The sequence below is a fragment of the Podarcis vaucheri genome, assembly GCF_965113315.1.
Source record: "Podarcis vaucheri genome assembly, chromosome: 7".
NCBI classification, from domain to species: Eukaryota; Metazoa; Chordata; class Lepidosauria; order Squamata; family Lacertidae; genus Podarcis; species Podarcis vaucheri.
The window spans coordinates 27,723,629-27,743,814 of NC_138765.1; the positions used below are offsets into that span (position 1 = coordinate 27,723,629).

Sequence of the window (20,186 nt, forward strand, 5' to 3'; positions counted from 1 at the left end):
TGAAATCCGGCCCTGCTTGGACCACAGTGCTGCTCCCGGTCGGGGAATCCTGGGACTGGGGAGCCTCTTCCTCCCCTCCTCCTCCTCCTCCCTTCACAATTTCTTTTCCGTAGAGGACTTTAGAAGGGCAGGGTGGGCGGAAAGAGGGGGAGGGGGAGGAGGGGGAAGGCACCTGCTGGTTACGCATCAAGAGCCCCAGCGGTGCTGTCTATTATTATTATTGTTATTCTGCATACATTCCCTTTTTATGAATGGAATTCTCCAGCTTTACTATGCCAGACGGCGCGCGCGCGCCCCTATCCTCTGCAGCCAGGTGATTGGCTCCCGCCGCCCATTGACGTCACCCGGGAGAAAGACATGCGAAGTGAGGAGCCGCCCCAGCCCCAAAGACTGAAGTGTGAGTCACCCTCAAAAAGGGGGCTTGTTCAAGTATAACTCCGCGCTTCTCCTTGCCAGTCCGCCTGCCAGCCAGCCTCGCTGCTCTTCGGATTGCAGCTGCAACGGAGCCTGCAGTCCGCAGCCCTCCTGGTATAGGAGGACCGAGGGCATCTGCATTGAGAGAGGCGGATTCCTTGTCCTGCAGCCACCCAATCGGACGCGCAAGGCAGCGGACCCCCCCCCCCCATCCCGATTGAATGTGCAGCCTCCTGTTCTGGAACATCACCCGAGGTAAGTGCCGCCGCCGCCGCCGCCGCCACCATCGCCGCCCTCCTCTTTTCCGCAGTATTTGACATGCTCAGGACAGACCAGCTTCTCTGCATCAAAGCCCCTTTCCCAATGCAAAAGGTGAGACCCCCCTCCCCCCCAAAAAAAATCCATTAAAAAATTAAGCCTTAGAGCTGCAATCCTCTATGCTTTTACCTGGGACGAAGCCTCAGCGAACTAAATGAGACTGACTTCTGAGTAGACCTGGACAGGGTTGCAGACATGCCATACATTTGAAGGGCACCCCCCCAAAAAAGACTCCTGGGAACTGTAGTTTGTTAAGGGTGCTGGGAATTGTAGTTCTGTAAGGGGTACGGCATGCCTGCATTCTTAGTCCCCCGGGGAAAAGAGAGGAAGGGGTTTAGAAGCATACAAACCCCTGTCTCACTTTCTCACCCACATATAGCATTCCCCACTGTAGCCCTGTCTCCAGGAAGCAAACCAGAATGTAGCTCTGCAGTGTGAATTTGGGGAAAATAATTTCTAATAGATAACTGCCTGAATTTTACTAGGCACAACATGGCATGATGACCAAATAGACTCAAGCATTGGGGGTTAGTACAACAGACAAGCAAAGAAGAAAAGGGAGCAAAACCCCGGTGCCTGGTCTTTGGCATATGTAATAACAATGTCAGCTCTGTGGCAAAGGCTGAGATGAGCAGGCTGCTGCCAGACCTTACAAATCCACCGGTGATGCTTTTGGTGCCAAAAGACTGTAATCAGCCTAAGAGCTGCGCCGTAAGGCATCATTGCCTTCTTACAGTTTTCCATTATAGAGTCTTGCGTAAACTTTGGGGAAAGTCGGTGATTTGAGAGAGCTCAGTCTGTGTGTGTTTTGGGCAAGGGAGGGGGTGAAGAAGGAAGGAAGATTATTGCCAGGTACGCAGTGATGATGTAATCCGGGGAAGCGTACGTTGACCAGAAACAATAGTGGCATTTTGTTTACTATCCTTTATCTTGATGGCTTTATTTGAGAAAAAAGAAAGGAGGAGTGGAGGGGGGGAAACGATGGCAAACAATGACAGGCCCTTGCCAGAAATATCCCATCCAGAGACCATAGATAAGAACCATGCAGCCATCACGTGCAACAGGGGTGGCATTTTGATGGGCACTCCTACCACCACCAGCCAACTTCAGCACTGAAAGGCAGCCTGCTTGCCTCTGCCTTGATTCCCAGCACCTTAAAGGTTGGAGTTGGTTCTAATACCCCCACCCACCTCCATCAACACACTCACACACCCTCTGGTCCCCAGACACTTACAAACGCCTGCCGATTTCCATCATGTCTCAGAGGACGCTAAGTGGGTGTTTTTGTTCCACTGCAGGTCACCAGAGGACAGCATGAAAGAGGAGGTGCGCCTCAATGCCACTGAAGACCAGCAGCCCGGCTGGTTCCTGCCCAGCAATGGCAGCAGCAATTCCCTGTATCTCTCCGAAGCTCCTCCTCCTCTTCCCTTGAATCCTTGGGACGTGGTGCTTTGCGTTTCCGGGACCATCATCTCCTGCGAGAATGCCATTGTGGTAGCCATTATTTTCTACACCCCTGCCTTCCGGACTCCGATGTTCCTCCTGATTGGGAGCTTAGCCACCGCAGACCTGCTAGCGGGCTTGGGCCTCATCTTCCACTTTGCCTTTGTTTACTGCATCCAGTCCCAGGTGGTGAACCTCATCACGGTGGGCCTCTTGGTGTGCTCCTTCACCGCCAGTGTGGGCAGCCTCCTGGCCATCACCATAGACCGGTACCTGTCCCTCTACAATGCGCTGACCTACTATTCGGAAAGGACGGTGACCCGGACGTACATCATGCTCATCATCACCTGGGGGGTCTCCATCTGTTTCGGACTGCTGCCCGTCATGGGCTGGAACTGCCTGAAGGACGACTCCACCTGCAGCATCGTCAAACCCCTGACCAAGAACAACCTCATCATCCTCTCCATCTCCTTCTTCATGATCTTTGCCATGATGTTGCAACTCTACGTGCAGATCTGCAAGATCGTCTGCAGGCACGCACAGCAGATTGCGCTCCAGAGACACTTCTTGGCCACTTCGCACTATGTCACCACCAGGAAAGGCATCTCCACCTTGGCTGTCATCCTGGGGACTTTTGCTTCCTGTTGGCTCCCCTTTGCCATTTACTGCCTCCTCGGAGATTACACGTACCCAGCTCTCTACACCTATATGACAATACTCCCGGCTACCTACAATTCCATGATCAACCCTGTGATCTATGCCTTCAGGAACCAAGAAATCCAAAAAGTGTTGTGGACTATCTGCTGCGGCTGCATTTCTTCCACCATGCCTTTCCGGTCCAGATCTCCCAGTGACGTCTGAGTCATCCCACTCCCAAGGATCCTGCGCTGCTCAAAGACTAATTCGCAAAAATCCTTTCCCCCTCCTTCATTTCTCCCCTTCCTAGCGTCCTTTCCCTTATGTGAGTGAACATGCCGTTTTATCTTTTTATTTATTTTTCACTTAGGGAAAGAAGAGAGAAATATATATCATTTATTTTTTTAATCCATACATTAAAAAACAAAACACAAACGTGTTTCGGACAGATTGGTGTGTGTGTCTGTGTGTTTGCGTGTGTGTGTCTGTGTGTTAGTTACATGTCCAAAAGCTGATGTCTGTTGTTTGTTTGAGATCTTTGTAATGCATTATTTTCTTAAATGGGAAGAAACCTCAAGACCTTTTGACCTTGCTTTTTGAGTTCCTACAGCCTTAATTACCTCAGATCTTCAGAAAATATTTTTCTACATTTAAACAAATTCCATTGTATCCCCTTCTCCATCTTTTATTTCTCCCACCCCACCCAACTGATGGAAGAAGAGAGAGACCCGAAATTCGCCAGCTTCTAAAATAAATGTACACATTATTTATTTGTATTTTCCAGCTTTTAGAAACAAAATAGATTTTCCCCTTTTCTGTATTTTGCTGCCCTCTGGTGTTCGTTCTGTTTTAATGCACATAAAAATACGAAGGTGGGGGAACAGGGAGAGAGGAGGATTATTTTGCATGTCTAGCAAAGCCAGTATTAACAAATGGAATGTATAACTATTAGCTATAAACAATGTGAGTTGAAAGAGATTAATATGTTGCTAAGGCTACAATCCTAGACACATTTACCAGGGAGCAAGTTCCACAGAACCCAGTGGGACTTACATCTATGTAGGCATGCCTAGGATCGTGCTGTCATGAACCTCAGAGGTAATACTCTAAAATAAGTGATTTAAGGATCACAGTCATTGCACTAGAAACTGTCATGCACAGGAGGGGGGGGGCATTTCTGACTACGGGGAAACAGAACAGCCAACATTGAAAACCATGGATCACATAGTCTATAAATCAATCTTTCTCAACCTGGTACCCTCCAGTTGTTGTTGGGCAAAAGCTCCCATTGTCCCAAGCATTGGCCATCTAGGGGGTTTATGTCGAGTAACATCCAGGAAGGGGCTGGGGCAAGCTGATCTATATACTGTATTTCCTCCCCTGCTCCTCTGAATTTGCACAAATCCTGGCAAGGAAATTAATGTAACAAGGCACTTTTGGAAATCTGATGTTTTTACTACTGTGTTGCAGAGCAGCTTATAGAAAAGGCTCTGTATGAGTTGAGAAGTACTGTACACTTTTGTTTACAGCCATCAGAGAAATAAAGATAATTTTGTGATACATGTGGCTGCCTGCTGCTTTGGGGCGGGGGCGGGTTGTGGTTGTTGTTTTGCAGATGGCAGAGGTTGCTCCAGGGCCAGCTGCAGAGACTGAAAGGGCTCCTGTGCCAATGCTGCACGTTCTCACCCCTAAACCTGTTGCTGCCCCCTGCCTTGCACCCACAAACAGCAGCCTCCTTAGTCATTTCAGGTTGAAAGCACATTGACAGCAAAAACTCATTTTGGGTATGAAACTCTGGGAGTTGAGTCACAGCAAATACCAGCAAAGTATTGCCACGACCCTCCTGCACAGAGCTATTCTTGTCACTGAGAATGTAGGTATTACATGCAAAGACAGTGGGGCATGCTGTTAATTTCAGATCTTCATTTCATGGTCTTATGGGCCATGATCAAGGTCCCTTAAAAAAAAACAGCTGTGTGTGTTACTTCAAGCTGTGAAGCACACAACTAACATGGCCCTTCTCTTCCCCAAGTAGCATCTGGGGTTGCCAACGTGGTGCCCATGGGCGCACATGCGCCCCCCAGAAGCCCCTCCCTACCCTTCTTCCCACTGAAGGCTTCAAACTAACATCCCACTAGAGCTAACAGAACAGGTAGTGGGGGGTGCTTTGTTGTGGTGGGGTGCCCACAACAGTCCCTCTGGCTTACAAAGATCCCCACAAGATCCAAAAGGTTATGGGACCTCTGCTTCACAACTACTTGTTCACCCCTGCTATGATCTTGTTCATCCCTGAGGGGGGAAAGTAAATACTTTGAGCATGTGCAGTTTTCATTTAAGAATCTCTCAAATCATAGCATTGTGGTGACAGCAGTCTACTGCTGCTTCTGCCACGCAAAACCACATGGGTTATATCCAGTGCAGCACTGAGTAACTTGTTCCAGCAATGCAAGCATTTGCACGTGTGAAACGGAACTTCCCTTGCTTCCCCTGCCATGTGCCCCCCCCCTAAATCTGTTCTGGGTTTCCCCCCAACCCTCCGGAGCAGGTTTGGGGAGGGTAGGGGGGATGTGCAGGAACAAGAGGAGGGCGGGGAGTTCCATTGCACAAGTGTAAATCCTCATGCTAGTGGAACGAGCGCACCAGACAGCTCCCTTTGTCTTATAAATAAGCATTTTTATTTCTTTTTTTTTTTTTGTAGAAAAGGCCAACGTATTTCTAAAAGGATAAATAAGAAAAGGAGCATCTGTAACCATTTACATAACTACAGAATATTTCATATAAGATGGAGAAAGGGAACTGGGGTGATCACTCCCAGCACAGGCCCAAGCTGGATCAAGTGCTGATCCAGGGCCTGTTTGCAGATCATTTGCTGCTCTCCATGCTGTCACTTTCAGGGTGGGGGGCTGGAGTTTGTGGCTCTGGCCAGACCTAGCTGCACCACTGTGCAAAGGGGAGCATAGGGTTGGGGCACTCTTTGACCGATTGTGTTCATTGGTCCCGAGTGGGAAAGCCAGCAGAGCAAAGCCAAATGGCCCACCATTTCCTGGGAACTCCTAGCCATGTTAGTGTGTTGCAGCAAAAACAAGGAAGAGTCTTCCACTGCACCTGAAAGCCTGAACAGATCTACTGGATCATACTCTGATAGACCAGCAATCCACAAATCAGCACATCAGAGCCAAGTGCCCCCAACCCACTGGTGAGCTAAACACTTGACCTACCACCCCCCCCTAGAGGTCTTATTCCCACTGCATTTTTTGAGGAGGTAAGAAATTGCAGGAGTCCCATTCTGAGCAGTAGGAGAGAATCCTTCTGCTTCTTACTTTTGCCCAGCTCCATCCAGATGAGAGAAGGCCCTGCCTCTCTTCCAAGTCACCTGTGCATGCCGGAAGATATGGGGATGCAAATTGGTGGTGATCAGAAATAATGCTTGGCTAGTAAGCCAAGCTAACACATGTGGACCTTTGGTACAGACTTACCGTATTTTTTGCTCTATAAGACTCACTTTTTCCTAAAAAGTAAGGGGAAATGTGTGTGCATCTTATGAATGCAGGCTGCGCGGCTATCCCAGAAGCCAGAACAGGAAGAGAAATTGCTGCTTTCACTGCGCAGCAATCCCTCTTGCTGTTCTGGCTTCTGAGATTCAGAATATATTTTTTCTTGTTTTCCTCCTCCAAAACTAGGTGTGTCTTGTGGTCTGGTGCGTCTTATAGAGAGAAAAATACAGTAATCCTTTAGAGGTCATTGACATTATAGCTGTATAATGATTTGGAAATTCATGAGCCTCATGCGATGAGAAGCAGCTCCATCAAAATAACAGCTCCACTGGGCTCTTCCTGCCCCTGAACTGTTTCCATAGCAGCTGACCATTATAAGAGCTACTATTTAACTTAAAGAATTTATGTCCCCACCTCTTCCCTCCCCATCCCCTTTTGTGTTGCATCTTTTAGATTAAAATCCTGTCTTGTTTTAATCAAATGTTGGTAAGTTGGTCTGGGAGCCTTTTCGGCTGAAGAGCAGGTTAAACATTCTCAAGAAATTTGCAGACAGATATTATCTTACATCTGATGAAGATGGGCTCTAGTCCACAATGCTGTAAGACTCTGTTGTCTTTGGACACAAAGAGTTACTTCTAGAGTGACATTTCAGACCGGCTCCTGTGTCAGTATAACATTGCTCTGGCAAGGAGGGGGCGTAAGCTAAAACACTGCAATCTGATTCAATGGAGAGAGATGAAATACATTGACTCTTCCCCTCACCCCCATTCCACTGCAGTGGAGCCTAGGATTCCGTCTAGCCTGACACCTAATCACAGAATATATGTGGTTCCAGGAAACCACCTGATTATACTCAGTTACTAATTGTCCTGAGCCCCCAGGCCTACCTGGCAGCCAGACAGTGTGCTGAGGCCAAGTTCAAAATCAGCATCCGCAAAGTCCACAATCCAAGATCCAAAGAAGGTCAGGAAACAAGGTCCAGTGTCAATGCAAGTCTGAAGTCAGGATGCAGTGCAGCGTCACGCCCAAAGTACAGTCCCATGGAGGTCCAGGAGTATCCAAGGTCATCAACATGGGCAGTTGAGCAGACACAGCATATCAGCTCTGCTTCCCTTTGCATGCTGATTGCAGCATCTGGGCTTGACGAGGCAGGTGACCTTCACCTGTTCTGAGCCTGCTCCATCTGAGGAATCCCACCTTTCTTCCCAGAGCTAATGAGCCCCACCTGGGCAGCTAAGGAGCTGGGCTGTGGACCCTTGCCTGTCTCAGCCTCCTGGAGCACGCTGCCTGTTGCTCCCTACGCCTCAGAGCCTGCTGTGTTCAGGGAGACAGGGGCCCCTCTGGCTCTGGTGATGGGTCCTCTGCTCTGATTTCTGTGCACCAACCCCCATTTCCTCATCCTCCTCTGGCACCCTGTGAGTACTTCCTATACTAACATCTCCTTCCCCACCCCCAGCTTACCCTGGTGCGTCCCAGTCCTGGCTAAACTTCTGGCTGGGATCTTCCTCCTCTTCCTTTTCCCCATAGTCCTGCCAGTTCGTGACACTAATCTTGGCATGCAATCTAATATTGCAGAGTCAGCAGCATATTTAAAATACTGAAAATTATTAAAATTAACAAAAGCATTTGATTTTGTATCTCATCATGGATATCCAAAACACTCTTAAAATAGGACTGCCATATCACATTCACATCTGGGAATCAGACTGTTAAAAAGGCATCTGGGATGATTTTTGCTGAATTGGCAAAATGTCCAGGGAAACCTGGAGGTATGGCAAGTAGAGCGATTTTTAAAGGGAAAAAATGCTTTTAAGAATTGAAAACAAGCCCCAAAATTTATTTGGGATAAATATTTGGGAATCGACAGATTCTCACTTTTGGGAATATGGCAACCCTACAAAAAAGAAACCAACTAGGAATGCAGGGCATCATCCAAAGGAGGAGGAGGGATTACTTAAAACATCACCCTTCCTGCAAGGAGAGGGATGAAGCGCTGACCTCATCCTGTAACCATGCTGTGAAAGTTCGGTCCTTCCTGTTCTTTTAAAGCAGCTGCTCCACACAGAATAGGCTCCAGACCTCCAGATCGGAGCAAACTGTTCAGAGAGAGATTAGAAACCAAACACCTCTGCAGAAGAAACAGTACTTTCCTACGGAAAAGATGGCAATCACATTAATTTCCTGTAGAGGAGGCAACGCTTTCTTCATGTAGCCAACTTACTTTTCTTTTTAATTAAAACAGAGGGAGCCTAACAGCATGTCCCCCCCCCCCAAGGAAATGTAGTTTGTCCCTAAGCCTTTTGAAATCAAGGGACTTGGGCCCATCGTGGCTACTAATCATGATGGCTATATTACCTCCAGAACCAGACCTTTGAAGACCAGCTGCTGGGAATCACCGGTGAGGAGGATGCTATTGCCCTGATGTCACATTCTTGGGCTTCCCATAGGCATCTGGTTGGCCAGCGTGAGAACTGGATGAGACTGGGAAGAACAGGGTGCCTTGGGCCTGATCTGGTTCACACTTTGCTCACAGTCTGATGCTTTGCAAAGTTCCTTGTCCTAAGAGCTCCAGGCACACCAATGCTTTCACACAAGTCAAGAGCAACAATCCTGCCTCTTTCTCAGCAAGAATCCCTCCTCCCTAAATCTCTCAACACTTCCCAGCTCCCAACTTGATTTTCTCTTGAAGTATGATGGGTTAGTCTGATTTGTGCTATATTTTGTGTTTGTTTCATGAGTATTACTTTTGCACTTGTTCTATGAGCGTAATTTTATTGTGCACCACCATGATAATGCCCCTCAGTGTTGGTACCATACTCACATTAAGGAACCCGGGGGGGGGGGAATGCACTAGTGTAGGGTTGTCATATTTTGAAGAGCAAAAAAGAGGACACATTTGCCAACTTCCATATATATATATATATATTCCATTTTATAATATACATTCACATCATAACACTCCATTTTATGTCCCTGGCTCTTTAGAGCCTGTCAACTTCCTTCCCTCCCGCCTCATGGCTTTCAAAATTAACCTTTATATCATTGCATTTTTGTACACTTTCCAATTCTAATTACACACATTACAAAAAAACTCAAAATTTAAATAGAAAGGTAGATAATTTCTCATTACAAGTCTTCAGACAACCCTGCTAGTGATTTTTATTTGCTTACAATAATCTTTCAAATATCGTATAAGTTTACTCCAGTCCTTTTGGAATACTTGATCATGCTGGTTTCAGATTTGCCAACTTCTACTTTTAACTATGGATCGCTATGACAACTCTACCCATGGAAAAGAGGGCATGCCCTGGAAAAAGAAGACATATGGCAACCCCACAGTAGTGGATTTCCTGCATTGGGCAGGAGGTCATAACAGATGACCTTTGAGGTGCCTTCCAGCACTGAGTCTGCAGTACCTTCTCCTCCATGTCAGCTTTCTGGCAGTACTTCTGCCTGCTTGCATCAGCGAGGCAGTTCAGGAAGTGGAGAGAGATGGACGGGCATATTTCATTTGCCCACATCTGGAGTGTTTGATAGATGATTGGTCCACTTTCCCATATGCACCAATGGAAAGGGGAAGCAACAGAAGCCACCCTAAACTGTTATGACCACGGTCAAGCAGTAAACACAGTTGCAAATGTTAGGCCCAGTCAGATCTTCCTTGTATACATAGTCCTCTGATTAAACTGAATTTGGCAACTGCTTGAGTAACATCAGGCCTTTCTCTTCAGAAGCCAAAAAATCCAGATTTGCCAGAAAAGAAAGGCGGAAGGGGAGAGCTTGTGCTGGAAGCAGTGAAGGAGAGAAAATGCAGCCTTCCCTAATTGCTGTGCCACTAGATTGCTCTGGTCCATCTGTGTGGACCCAGCATCTGACAAAGCTCTCTGCTCTAAGCCTTCAGCACGTAGGAGCTGGCCTTTGTTAAGCGTTTGAGCCTCACACACTGCCAGGCGGCAGAAGCTCTGAGTTCACATTTCCTCCTGTGGCAGCCTGTAGTTATTTGCAAACAGGTTGGGGAGTGAGGATGGGGGACGGGAGGCTAGGAACAAAGCCACTCCTGGCTTAAAAGGCCGTTTCTGCTTCTGACCCAGCTGTGGAGTCAACAGTAAAAATGTCAGCCATTTCTAAAAGCTTGGCTTGTAGGCTTTCCACAGAAAAAAAAAGCCTGCAGAATCACAACGTAGCAAGGGATTGGGGAGGCATGAAGCAACACAGAGAAAAGTTGGGTCACTGAAATGGCAGTCCAACACAGAACATTTCCAGGTACCGCCGCTATACCCAGGTGGGATTCAATTACACACCCACAAATTCGGGTTGTGCATTGTTATAAGAAAAACTGCTCCTTTTCCCTTATGGGGTACCTAAGAGCCCGTATAGAGGTTCTCTATCAGTAGGAGAAAATAACAGGCCAACCAGAGAATATTGAGAAGCAAAGCAGCCAGTAAGCCTGATCTTTATTACCGGTAAACTGTTGCAACAGGGTCCCCACCCCCCATGAAGGGAGGGAGGAGAGGAACCTAGAACATTGGTGTGCAAGGTCTTAGACTTTTGAAATTGCCACTCTGTAGCTCAAGGCCACCTCCCAATACATCATACATACATCACTGAAGGGGCGGTCTACAGCAAAAAACCTGTATGCCAGGATACCTGATAATGGTCACTGATTGCTTTTACCTGGGCATCCTGGCCATTCTTTTGTGATGGTAAATACTCAGTTCCTGAATCCAGGTCACAGGCTCATCCTATTCATACAGAGATACGCCCTTAAGACAGGATTTGTGAGCAAAGAGACAATGGGAAGGTTTTCCCATTTCCTTCCTCCTTGCAGAGAAACATTTGAGGTCAATTTGGGAGAGTCAAAATGGTTTCAGGAATGTTTTCCTGTACTATTTCAGACACGTAGTTTATATATATATGTATGTGTTTGTCTGGTACATTGATGAACATTTATTTTATATCTTAGACCTTACAATTCCCATAACAGCGTTTATAGATTACGTACATAACATGCATGCAAAGATGTGTTTCCAGCAAATAATCCCGGGAACTGTGGTTGGTTAAGGGTGCTGGGAATTATAGCTCTGAAATAGGCAAACTGCAGTTCCCAGGATTCTTGGGCAGGAAATCATGTGCTTTAAATGCATGAGGAGTATGTGGCCAGAGCTGGTTGGGCAACAAACTCACTGCCCACGGAACTAGAATTATTGTGATAAGGAAAGTGCTAGAAGAGTTGGGGACAGCCCCTGCTTTTGACACAAACAACGTCATCTAACCACTCCACGAACAAGTCAGAATAAATGGTCATTAATTAGCCTGCCATGCCTGATCTTCCTGCAAACTAATCAGGAGCAACACTCAATAAACAGGACATCTAGAAGCCTGCACAGAAAAACCACCCTGCACTCCTAATGGTTTGCAACATCCACTGCTTTGTCCTCGGCGGATGGCTGAATAGTGCACCCAGCCAACACTACCGAGATGACAGCAGCAGACCTGCACTGCTAACGCTGATTGGCGCTGGCAGCACCTCATCTCACCTCCGTCTCAGAGGGGGAATTAAGATGGAGGGGGTGAAAGGAGGAGCATGACGTCAGCGTTGGAGAGGATAGACGGTCCCTGCTAGTCCGAGTTAAGGCGGCAGCATTGTCTCGCAGTTGCTGCTAATGCCACCTTGGAAGGAGAAAATTAAACAGGTCTTGGGAGGCTAGACGCCTGTAAAAGCAGCATCTGGACACACAAATGCATACACTCTCGTCGACTCCAAGAGCCCATGGCAGTTGGAGCTGTGAGGAGCTCCATCCTGAGAAATCACAGCTAGCAGAGAAGAATCATAGCATTTTAGAGCTGGAAGGTACCCTGAGGGTCATCTAGTCCAACCCCCCGCAATGCAGGAATATGCAGCTGCCCCATATGGGGGTCGAGCCTGAAACCTTGGCATTATCAGCACCAGGCTCTAACCAATTGAGCTTGGGAACAAGTTAATGCTGGCAGGCAATTAGCCTCTCCTTTGGGGTACCTGGACCAGGTAAGCAGGCGCCACGAGGAAGTCAGAGCAGTAGCCAGCAGAAAGTGCCTTTGAAACTTCCAGCTTCATGAAAGAAGCTTTTTGTGCTCGTTGTAGATTAGAATAACTGAGGCCTACCCCAGGGGAGGGAGAACTGCAGGTGGCACTGTGGTCTAAACCACAGAGCCTAGGGCTTGCTGACCAGAAGGTCGGTGGTTCGAATCCCTGCGACGGGGTGAGCTCCCGTTGCTCGGTCCCTGCTTCTGCCCACCTAGCAGTTTGAAAGCATGTCAAGTGCAAGTAGATAAATAGGTACTGCTGTGGTGGGAAGGTAAACAGCGTTTCCATGCGCTGCTCTGGTTCACCAGAAGTGGCTTAGTCATGCTGGCCACACGACCTGGAAGCTGTATGCAGGCTCCCTCGGCCAAACGGTCAGGGGTCCCCAGGGGAGGGAGAACCTCAGGCCTGGAGGTCAAATGCAGCCCTCTAGGCACCTCAGTCTGCCCCCCCAGCCACGCCCCCTCTTGCTTGTCTGGATGGAGGATGGACAGTGTGTCAATATCGGCCTACTTTAGGAAGGTAGAATTTGCATTCTGGCTTCACCCACCACTGGCATGTGGCCCTCAGGCTACCCAGAAGGTTCTCTGGCTGAAAAAAACCTTTCCTATCCTTGGCCCAGAGAGGCTCACATGTTGATCACTCTGTTTGCCCCCTGCCGTGGCGCAGACAGAGTCTGCTGCCAATCTGACCAGAGGCCCCTGCAGCTCTTGCTTCTGCTCCTCACAACTGCCACCCCCCTTCTCTTTAAGTGTGTGGCGGGGGGGGGCATACAGTTTGGGCAGGCTTTGAAAACTGCCACTTTGGAAAGACTCTTTAAACTGCTCTCCATGCGGCTGCTTTGGTATTAAATGGCTATTGCAATGTTTCATTGTTTTTAAATAATTGTGTAAATCACCTTGAGCATTCCCTCATTAGGGAGCCGATCAATTTTTAATAGGGCTAAAAGCATTTGTTGGTTTAATCAGCTGGTTAAATCAATTTAAACCTTTTAGTTCATTCAGTGGCAGGGCTCAGAAATGCTCAGAGCAGTTTCTGCCCAGTGTCATATAGCAGATTTGGGGTGGCATGGGGGAAGAGTCTTTTTATATGGGGCTCTGACCCTTCTCTACATGCCCCTAATCAGCAGAGGCAGGTTGATAAGGGCAAGTGGGGCACTGCCTCACCAACTTCAGCCTGCCCCTATCTGCCCATCTTCTTACAACCAAACAGCAGCTCTGCCTGCCATTGCCTCTAGCGCCACCTACTGTTGGGTCTTCCTGCCTTCCACCCCACCACTCCCAATGGACACCAGCCAGCATTGGTCCTAATTGGTCCCCTCAGCAGCTATTTATAGTGTCTGTTTGTTAAAAAGTGATGCAACACCAAACTATGTTGGCAGATACCAAAGGGTAGCTTTTTAATTGCAGTCCTAGAGACATATCTGGCAATAAGCCTCATTAAACTTCATAAGTCTGATACTCCTACAGTTGTGCTGTGTGTATCCTAAGTACCCTCCATAAGCCCCAGAACGAACAAAAAAAAAAGTGTCTGTTCCATGGCAAAAAGCCATATTTATGACCAAAAGATCTTCCGCGTATCTTCTGTCCTTCACTGCAATAGGAAGACTCCTTGGGTATTGGAAAACAGTAGCCACTCGTCCTTTGTGACTTAGTAAGGTGGTCATATTATACCAACCTCCTTCCACAGAAATACCTGGATTGAAAGATTGTTCAGTTCAAAGCTGGTTCACAGATCAAAGAACCCTAAGAAGGGAGAGAGAGGAGGCCTTGAAGTTGCCCATCAACTGTTAGTAGCAGCTGTACAGCAGACTGGGCAAGTGCAGAGACCAGTCTTTACCACTATGCTATGTATTGTATTTCTGTGTGCCGCACAGAATCATAGAACTGGGACGCAAAGGCCCATCTATTCCAACCCCCTCCCTGCAATGCAGGAACCACCGCTTCCTATGTTCACATATTCAAGAACACATGCCAATTTTATGCCAACCAGTGCTCTCTTTTGTCCCTTTTCAGTGCAACGCATCTCCTCTGACTTGGCGATACCTGAGCAACTACCCTGCCACCTGCGTCACAACTTACGGTACTTTAATTCAAACCAGCCTTCAGTTGGTTGGAAATGGGATGCTTATCTTGGAATGCCATTCTGAGATTCCTTTTCCACAAGCCCTGCCTCTTGCGATCTCTACACCCTGAACCGTTGTGGCTCAGCCCATATTGATTGGATTTGCTTTAGTGATGTGTTTGCTTGAATCCTTTGGGTAGCTGCTTTGTGGGTTCGCATGGGCCAAAAAAGGGTGGGAGGACAAAATATCTCCAGTAAGTTCAATGGAATAAAAAACAATTGACAAGGCTGGGAAAGACAGGCTTCCAACGTCCTCCTGACAGGCTGGCAAAGCACAAGGATTTTTCCTTTAGTGCAGTGAGAACCTCAAGCCCAGCAGCCCTTCTCTCTTTGGAACTCTCACTTAGCCACCCCCTTACTGATCCTGCTTTCTCCCCCCCCACCCCTGTGTTTTTGCCTGGCTGGAATGTGTTATTGAACTCTGATAATGCTTCTTGATGGCGGACAGAGGTACAGGGATGTAGAAACCAGCCTACTGTACAAAGGTGCGGCCCTCCAAAGGTTGCCATAGGGAATGCAGCCTTTGGGCTGAAAAAGGTGCCCCATCCCTGCTCTAGCACAGGGATGGAGAACCTAACCTTGTTACTGCTTGGTTACAGCTTCCATCATCCTAATTATTGTCATACTGTATGAAGCCGATGGGAGTTGCAACCCAGCAGCATCTGAAAGTCCACAACATCCACCATGCCTGTTTTGTGCATTAAAGAAAAGTTATGAGTCAATGGGCAACCATTAGCCAATCAGTGCAGAGAGGACAGAAAGGCAGAGCAGTGTTGACGTTAACACGTAGACAGCATATAAGATGGATGGCTTTCTGATATCCAGTTTGCAGGATTTAAAATGGCAACTAATCATATCTTAGGATCATCAGACACCCATATAGAGTTTTTGCCAATAAATGAAAGTGTTTTTCAGCCATGTCACTGATTTTGTCCATCAGTTAAACAGACAGACAATAATAAACTGAAGCTTGATTTGGACAGTGGAAACCACCAACCAGTCACCCATCAATCCAGGTTGAGAGGAGAATCTGATCTGGCTTTAAAACTTTTTCCCGCCCTGCCAACTGACAAGAGCTCCCCTTTTCTAATTTTTCAGAGAAGGGAGGCTGCAAAGCGAGGTTTCCGTGGTTAATGATTTCACACGCCAGCTAGCAGCTCTGCTTGGAAAGCAGCAAACTCCTGAGGGAGAAGCCGCAGCTGTGATATTTCTGCTTGCTGGGATTTGCCCCTGGCAGGAGCAGCCGTCACCACCACCATCTCCAAGTCAACCAATGCAGCTCGCTGCTGAGATGAGCTTACTTTCTAGCCCCAAGCATATGCAGAGGGCAGGATTTAGCTAAGCACCCCAGTCCCTGACTGTTCCCCACAAAGTATTTCCTGATTACAATCTTCCTCCTTAATTAGAGAGGAGTTAGGTACACAGAAATGGGAGTTAGGAATGTTAAGACTCTGGATTTAATGGTCTTGCACTGCCACCCTCTTTTCATGGCAATTTGTATTACTTTTCCTTCAGAATGTGGAAAGCATTTATTCTTCTTTTTGCAAATAAAAAAGGGGAAATGGAAAAGGGATGGGGGGGGGAGACCAACCCATCCTAATCAGCTCCTATTAACAGCAGTAATCAATCAAAACTAACTGAAATATACATTAACTTTAAAAACCCATGTATTTGAAAATGTTCTCGCACGCCTATACTGTGACGTGCTAACCAACAGAAGTGGATCTTGTGAACCCATATGGTTGCAGAATTGCAAGCTGGGAAAGAAAATACCCACTCAGTGATCTTAACATCTTACACCTCCCCATGTGGAAAAGGGGAGTATCTTTTAACAATCTTGTTTGGACACCTATTTGGACATGACTAAAGTGTGGGTGGCGCTGTGGGTTAAACCAGAGCCTAGGACATGCCAATCAGAAGGTTGGCAGTTCTAATCCCCGCGACAGGGTGAGCTCCCGTTGCTCGGTCCCTGCTCCTGCCAACCTAGGAGTTCGAAAGCACATCAAAGTGCAAGTAGATAAATAGGTACCGCTCCAGCGGGAAGGTAAATGGTGTTTCCGTGTGCTGCCCTGGTTCGCCAGAAGCAGCTTAGCCATGCTGGCCACATGACCCGGAAGCTGTACGCCGGCTCCCTAATGGTCAGGGATCCTTTTACCCTTTACCTTAAATGTGAAATACTAGCAGCATGGCTGCATTTGGGGGGTTCTCCAAATCAGTGAACCCCTGCATTTTCTGCTGCAAAGTGCTCACTTTGCGACATCACCACCAGATACCATCACCTCAGCAAGCAGTTGCTCGATCTCAAGCTCTGAACAAAAATGTGAGGCTTCCTCCTCAGCATCTACAGAAGAAAAAAATTAAGTGGCAGAAGCAAGGGTGGTTCAGCATTGCACAAGTCCTCCCCACCCTACTCTTCCCACAACCTCTAAAGCCAAACCTTTGCCCATTTTCAGCATGGTCTAGTTATCTCTTTTGGGATGGTGGTGGTTATAAATTATTTACTATCTTTATTATTATTATTTCCTGCCTTCCTCCCAAAGGAGCTCAGGGCAGCAAACGAACAGGAGACAAAACAACTAAAACCAAATTCCAATACAGATGCAGGCTGCAAACGAACTTGTTAGAAGCAGGTCTTCAGTAGGTGCCAAAAAGACAAGAGAGAGAGAGAGGGGAGGGAATTCCAAAGGGCTGGTGCCACCACACTAGAAGTCCAATTCCTACATTGTGCAGAACAGATTTCTTGATAAGATGGCATCTGCAGGAAGCAGGGATCAATTCAGTGAGATGATCTTTCAGGTATTCTGATCCCAAGCTTTTAAAGGACTTTAAAACCTTGAATTTAGCCCAGTGGCTTGTTTGTTTTTATATCTCTGGAATGACTTGTAGGTCCAGGTTCACATAAGAAATCTCACATGGGGCATGTCTCATATGTCTTGGCTCCATGAAGTTACAATCACCAGTCATGATTGGCAGGGGCCCAAAAGTGGCCCTTGGGAGCACTGATCTCCCTACTGAGTCTGGCCCTCTGCACTACACCAACCTGGCTTCTTGTACCGAGACTCTTTCCTCAACTCTTTTTCAAACCAGGATAGCTTGCTTCTTTCCCTAAATGTCTTTTGCTGTTGTTTAGTCATTTAGTCGTGTCCGACTCTTCGTGACCCCATGGGACCAGAGAACGCCAGGCACTCCTGTCTTCCACTGCCTCCCACAGCTTGGTCAAACTCATTTTCATAGCTTCAAAAACACTGTCCAACCATCTTGTCCTCTGTCGTCCCCTTCTCCTAGTGCCCTCAATCCCAGCTTCAGGGTCTTTTCTAGGGAGTCTTCTCTTCTCATGAGGTGGCCAAAGTATTGGAGCCTCAGCTTCAGGATCTGTCCTTCCAGTGAGCACTCAGGGCTGATTTCCTTAAGAATGGATAGGTTTGATCTTCTTGCAGTCCATGGGACTCTCAAGAATCTCTTCCAGCACCGTAATTCAAAAGCATCAATTCTTCGGTGATCAGCCTTCTTTATGGTCCAGCTCTCACTTCCATACATCACTACTGGGAAAACTATAGCTTTAACTATATGGACCTTTGTTGGCAAAAAATGTCTTAAAACCCTTAATTAAGCAGCAAGCCAAGAAGCAGCTTAAAAAGGTTGGAATGACTCAACTGTGTGCATTTTGAAATCAAGGAGCAGGGCAGGGACTGAGATATTTTGGTACACCTATTCATGACTCCTGCCCAAAGTCTTAGGGTTTGAAATGTGAGCACCATAGGGCATCTCCCTGCAAGCTGATAACATCGGAAGCAGCTTGCACAATTAGCGATCAACCTCCCTCTTATTTCTCTCCCCAAATTTGTGTTGACAGAAAACAACAACATTGCAGTGTCCAATCCACTTCCAGTGAGGAAAACAAGCAAGGAGGCAGAAATATTCAAGTGGATGCCTGCCCAAACTCTCTCTAGATCTTGAAACCTCTTTGAGTCTTGTAACTATTGCTGGTTCTGCCAGCCCTAACTAAACCTAAGTTAAAATAAAAAAATTCCTTCCAGTAGCACCTTAAAGACCAACTAAGTTAGTTCTTGGTATGAGCTTACGTGTGCACGCACATGAAAGCTCATACCAAGAACTAACTTAGTTGGTCTTTAAGTTGCTACTGGAAGGAATTTTTTTATTTTGACTATGGCAGACGAACATGGCTACCTATCTGTAACTTAAACCTAAGTTGTTAACTAATGACCGCAGATACACATAGGCAGATACACTTGGCAAGAGGGGGAGCGTTCTGTGATGCTTTAATGCTTATCCTTGCCACCCCAGGGGCGGGGAAGATGAGAGGCAAAGTGGCAGGCTGGAACCCCTCCCTTGGCAAGAGGGAGAGCGTTCCATAAGGCCTTGACACTTGTCTTCTCCGCTTCAGGGGCGGAGAACACAAGTGGCAACACTGTGTGCTGGAATGTTCCTAGTGAGAGGGGGCATTCTGCCAGGGGTGGAAGCGGAGGGGGGAGCTGCCTCTTGGCACTTTCGCTGCCTAAGGCAACCACTTCACCTTGCCTCATGGGTGGTCGGGCTCTGCACAAAGGCCATGGCACCCCCAAAGAACATTGGGAACTGGGCTTTATTCTTTGCAGAGCTGCAGCTTCCACCACACTTAACTACAATTCCCAGCATTCTTTAGGGGGAGCCATGTGCAACCACATACTCTATACAGCCTGGGGCACTTCCCCTGGTGGTCCTAGCAGTATACTGATGAAGAATTCCAGCAAAAGGAAATAGAAGATGGCGTTACATCAACCTGAAATGAATGGCCGATTTCTTTCTATGAGCATGGACACTGAATATTCTAAAAAATATTTGATACAAATGGTGGGGTGCTCTTGTTCAAGATTCCAGACCTGGTCTTTTGCTGGTCTTCCCCCTTTTTCTTGCTCCCTTCCCCATTCTGTTTTCCATTCTCCCGGTCTGCATTCCATGGCTACTCAGCACACTCAGTCCACATGAACTGTTTGGGTGGTTTTTCCTGTCTCGGGGGTTTCTTCTCCTAAGGATTTTTGGTATTTCTTCTACAAACAGATGTCTTCTGGGAACGAGCTTGCTGTTTAGTATGATTATTTTCCCCCTGTGCTTTTCCATACAAATGCACAATCCAACATGAAATTTGGCATGCTGAGCAATGCCTGCTTCAGATTACAGAAAGATGTTTGAGCTATGTGGCCTTTAGTTGGTGCAGGCTGAGAAAATCAGAAGCTGCTGGGATGACTCCCTCCAGCAGTTGAGAATAAGAAAGGAGATCTTGCCTAGCTAATTATACTCCCTTTTAAGTGAGTTTTCCCCACTACTGAAACCCTGGTCTCCATCCACCTCTTATTATCCTTGCAGACATTCTCTAAACTTCTAGATATTTGAAATGGCCAATGGCTATATAGATTTAATAGTTTTGCCATTTTTGTGTCACTGTTTTTAATACACTATTTTGTGGGGTGGGGTGGGGAGGGGAAGATACAATAATATTAAGCGAGGCCAGTGCCTAATCATGACAAAATACTTAATACAGAAGGCCAAGGACACCAAACTGACTGGCAAAACCCACCAACAGTACAAAAACACATCTATAGCATCCTTCTGTATCACTATTTTTTCTTGAACTAATGAATCTGAAACTTTGGGGCAGCAGGTAGAGAGAAAAAAGCAAGTGAGGAGTTATTAGGAAC

At 47.1% G+C, this 20,186-nt stretch overlaps 1 protein-coding gene across 2 annotated transcripts; it reads left to right on the forward strand.

Moving 5' to 3' along the window:
- The first annotated feature begins 291 nt into the window (after positions 1 to 291).
- On the forward strand, positions 292 to 4,373 carry GPR3 (G protein-coupled receptor 3). 2 transcript variants are annotated; one of them, XM_082233362.1, is made up of 2 exons: positions 292 to 669; positions 2,031 to 4,373. In XM_082233362.1, the coding sequence occupies exon 2, from the start codon at positions 2,047 to 2,049 to the stop codon at positions 3,034 to 3,036; it is 990 nt and encodes a 329-aa protein (XP_082089488.1). In that variant the 5' UTR covers positions 292 to 669; positions 2,031 to 2,046; the 3' UTR covers positions 3,037 to 4,373. The 2 variants fall into 2 exon arrangements, with proteins under 2 accessions (XP_082089488.1, XP_082089489.1); XM_082233363.1 differs by lacking the exon at positions 292 to 669 and adding an exon at positions 685 to 786.
- Positions 4,374 to 20,186: the final 15,813 nt, after the last annotated feature.

Bases quoted from the DNA above. Each gene is read 5' to 3' on its own strand.
- GPR3 (XM_082233362.1), top strand. From the start codon at position 2,047: ATGAAAGAGGAGGTGCGCCTCAATGCCACTGAAGACCAGCAGCCCGGC.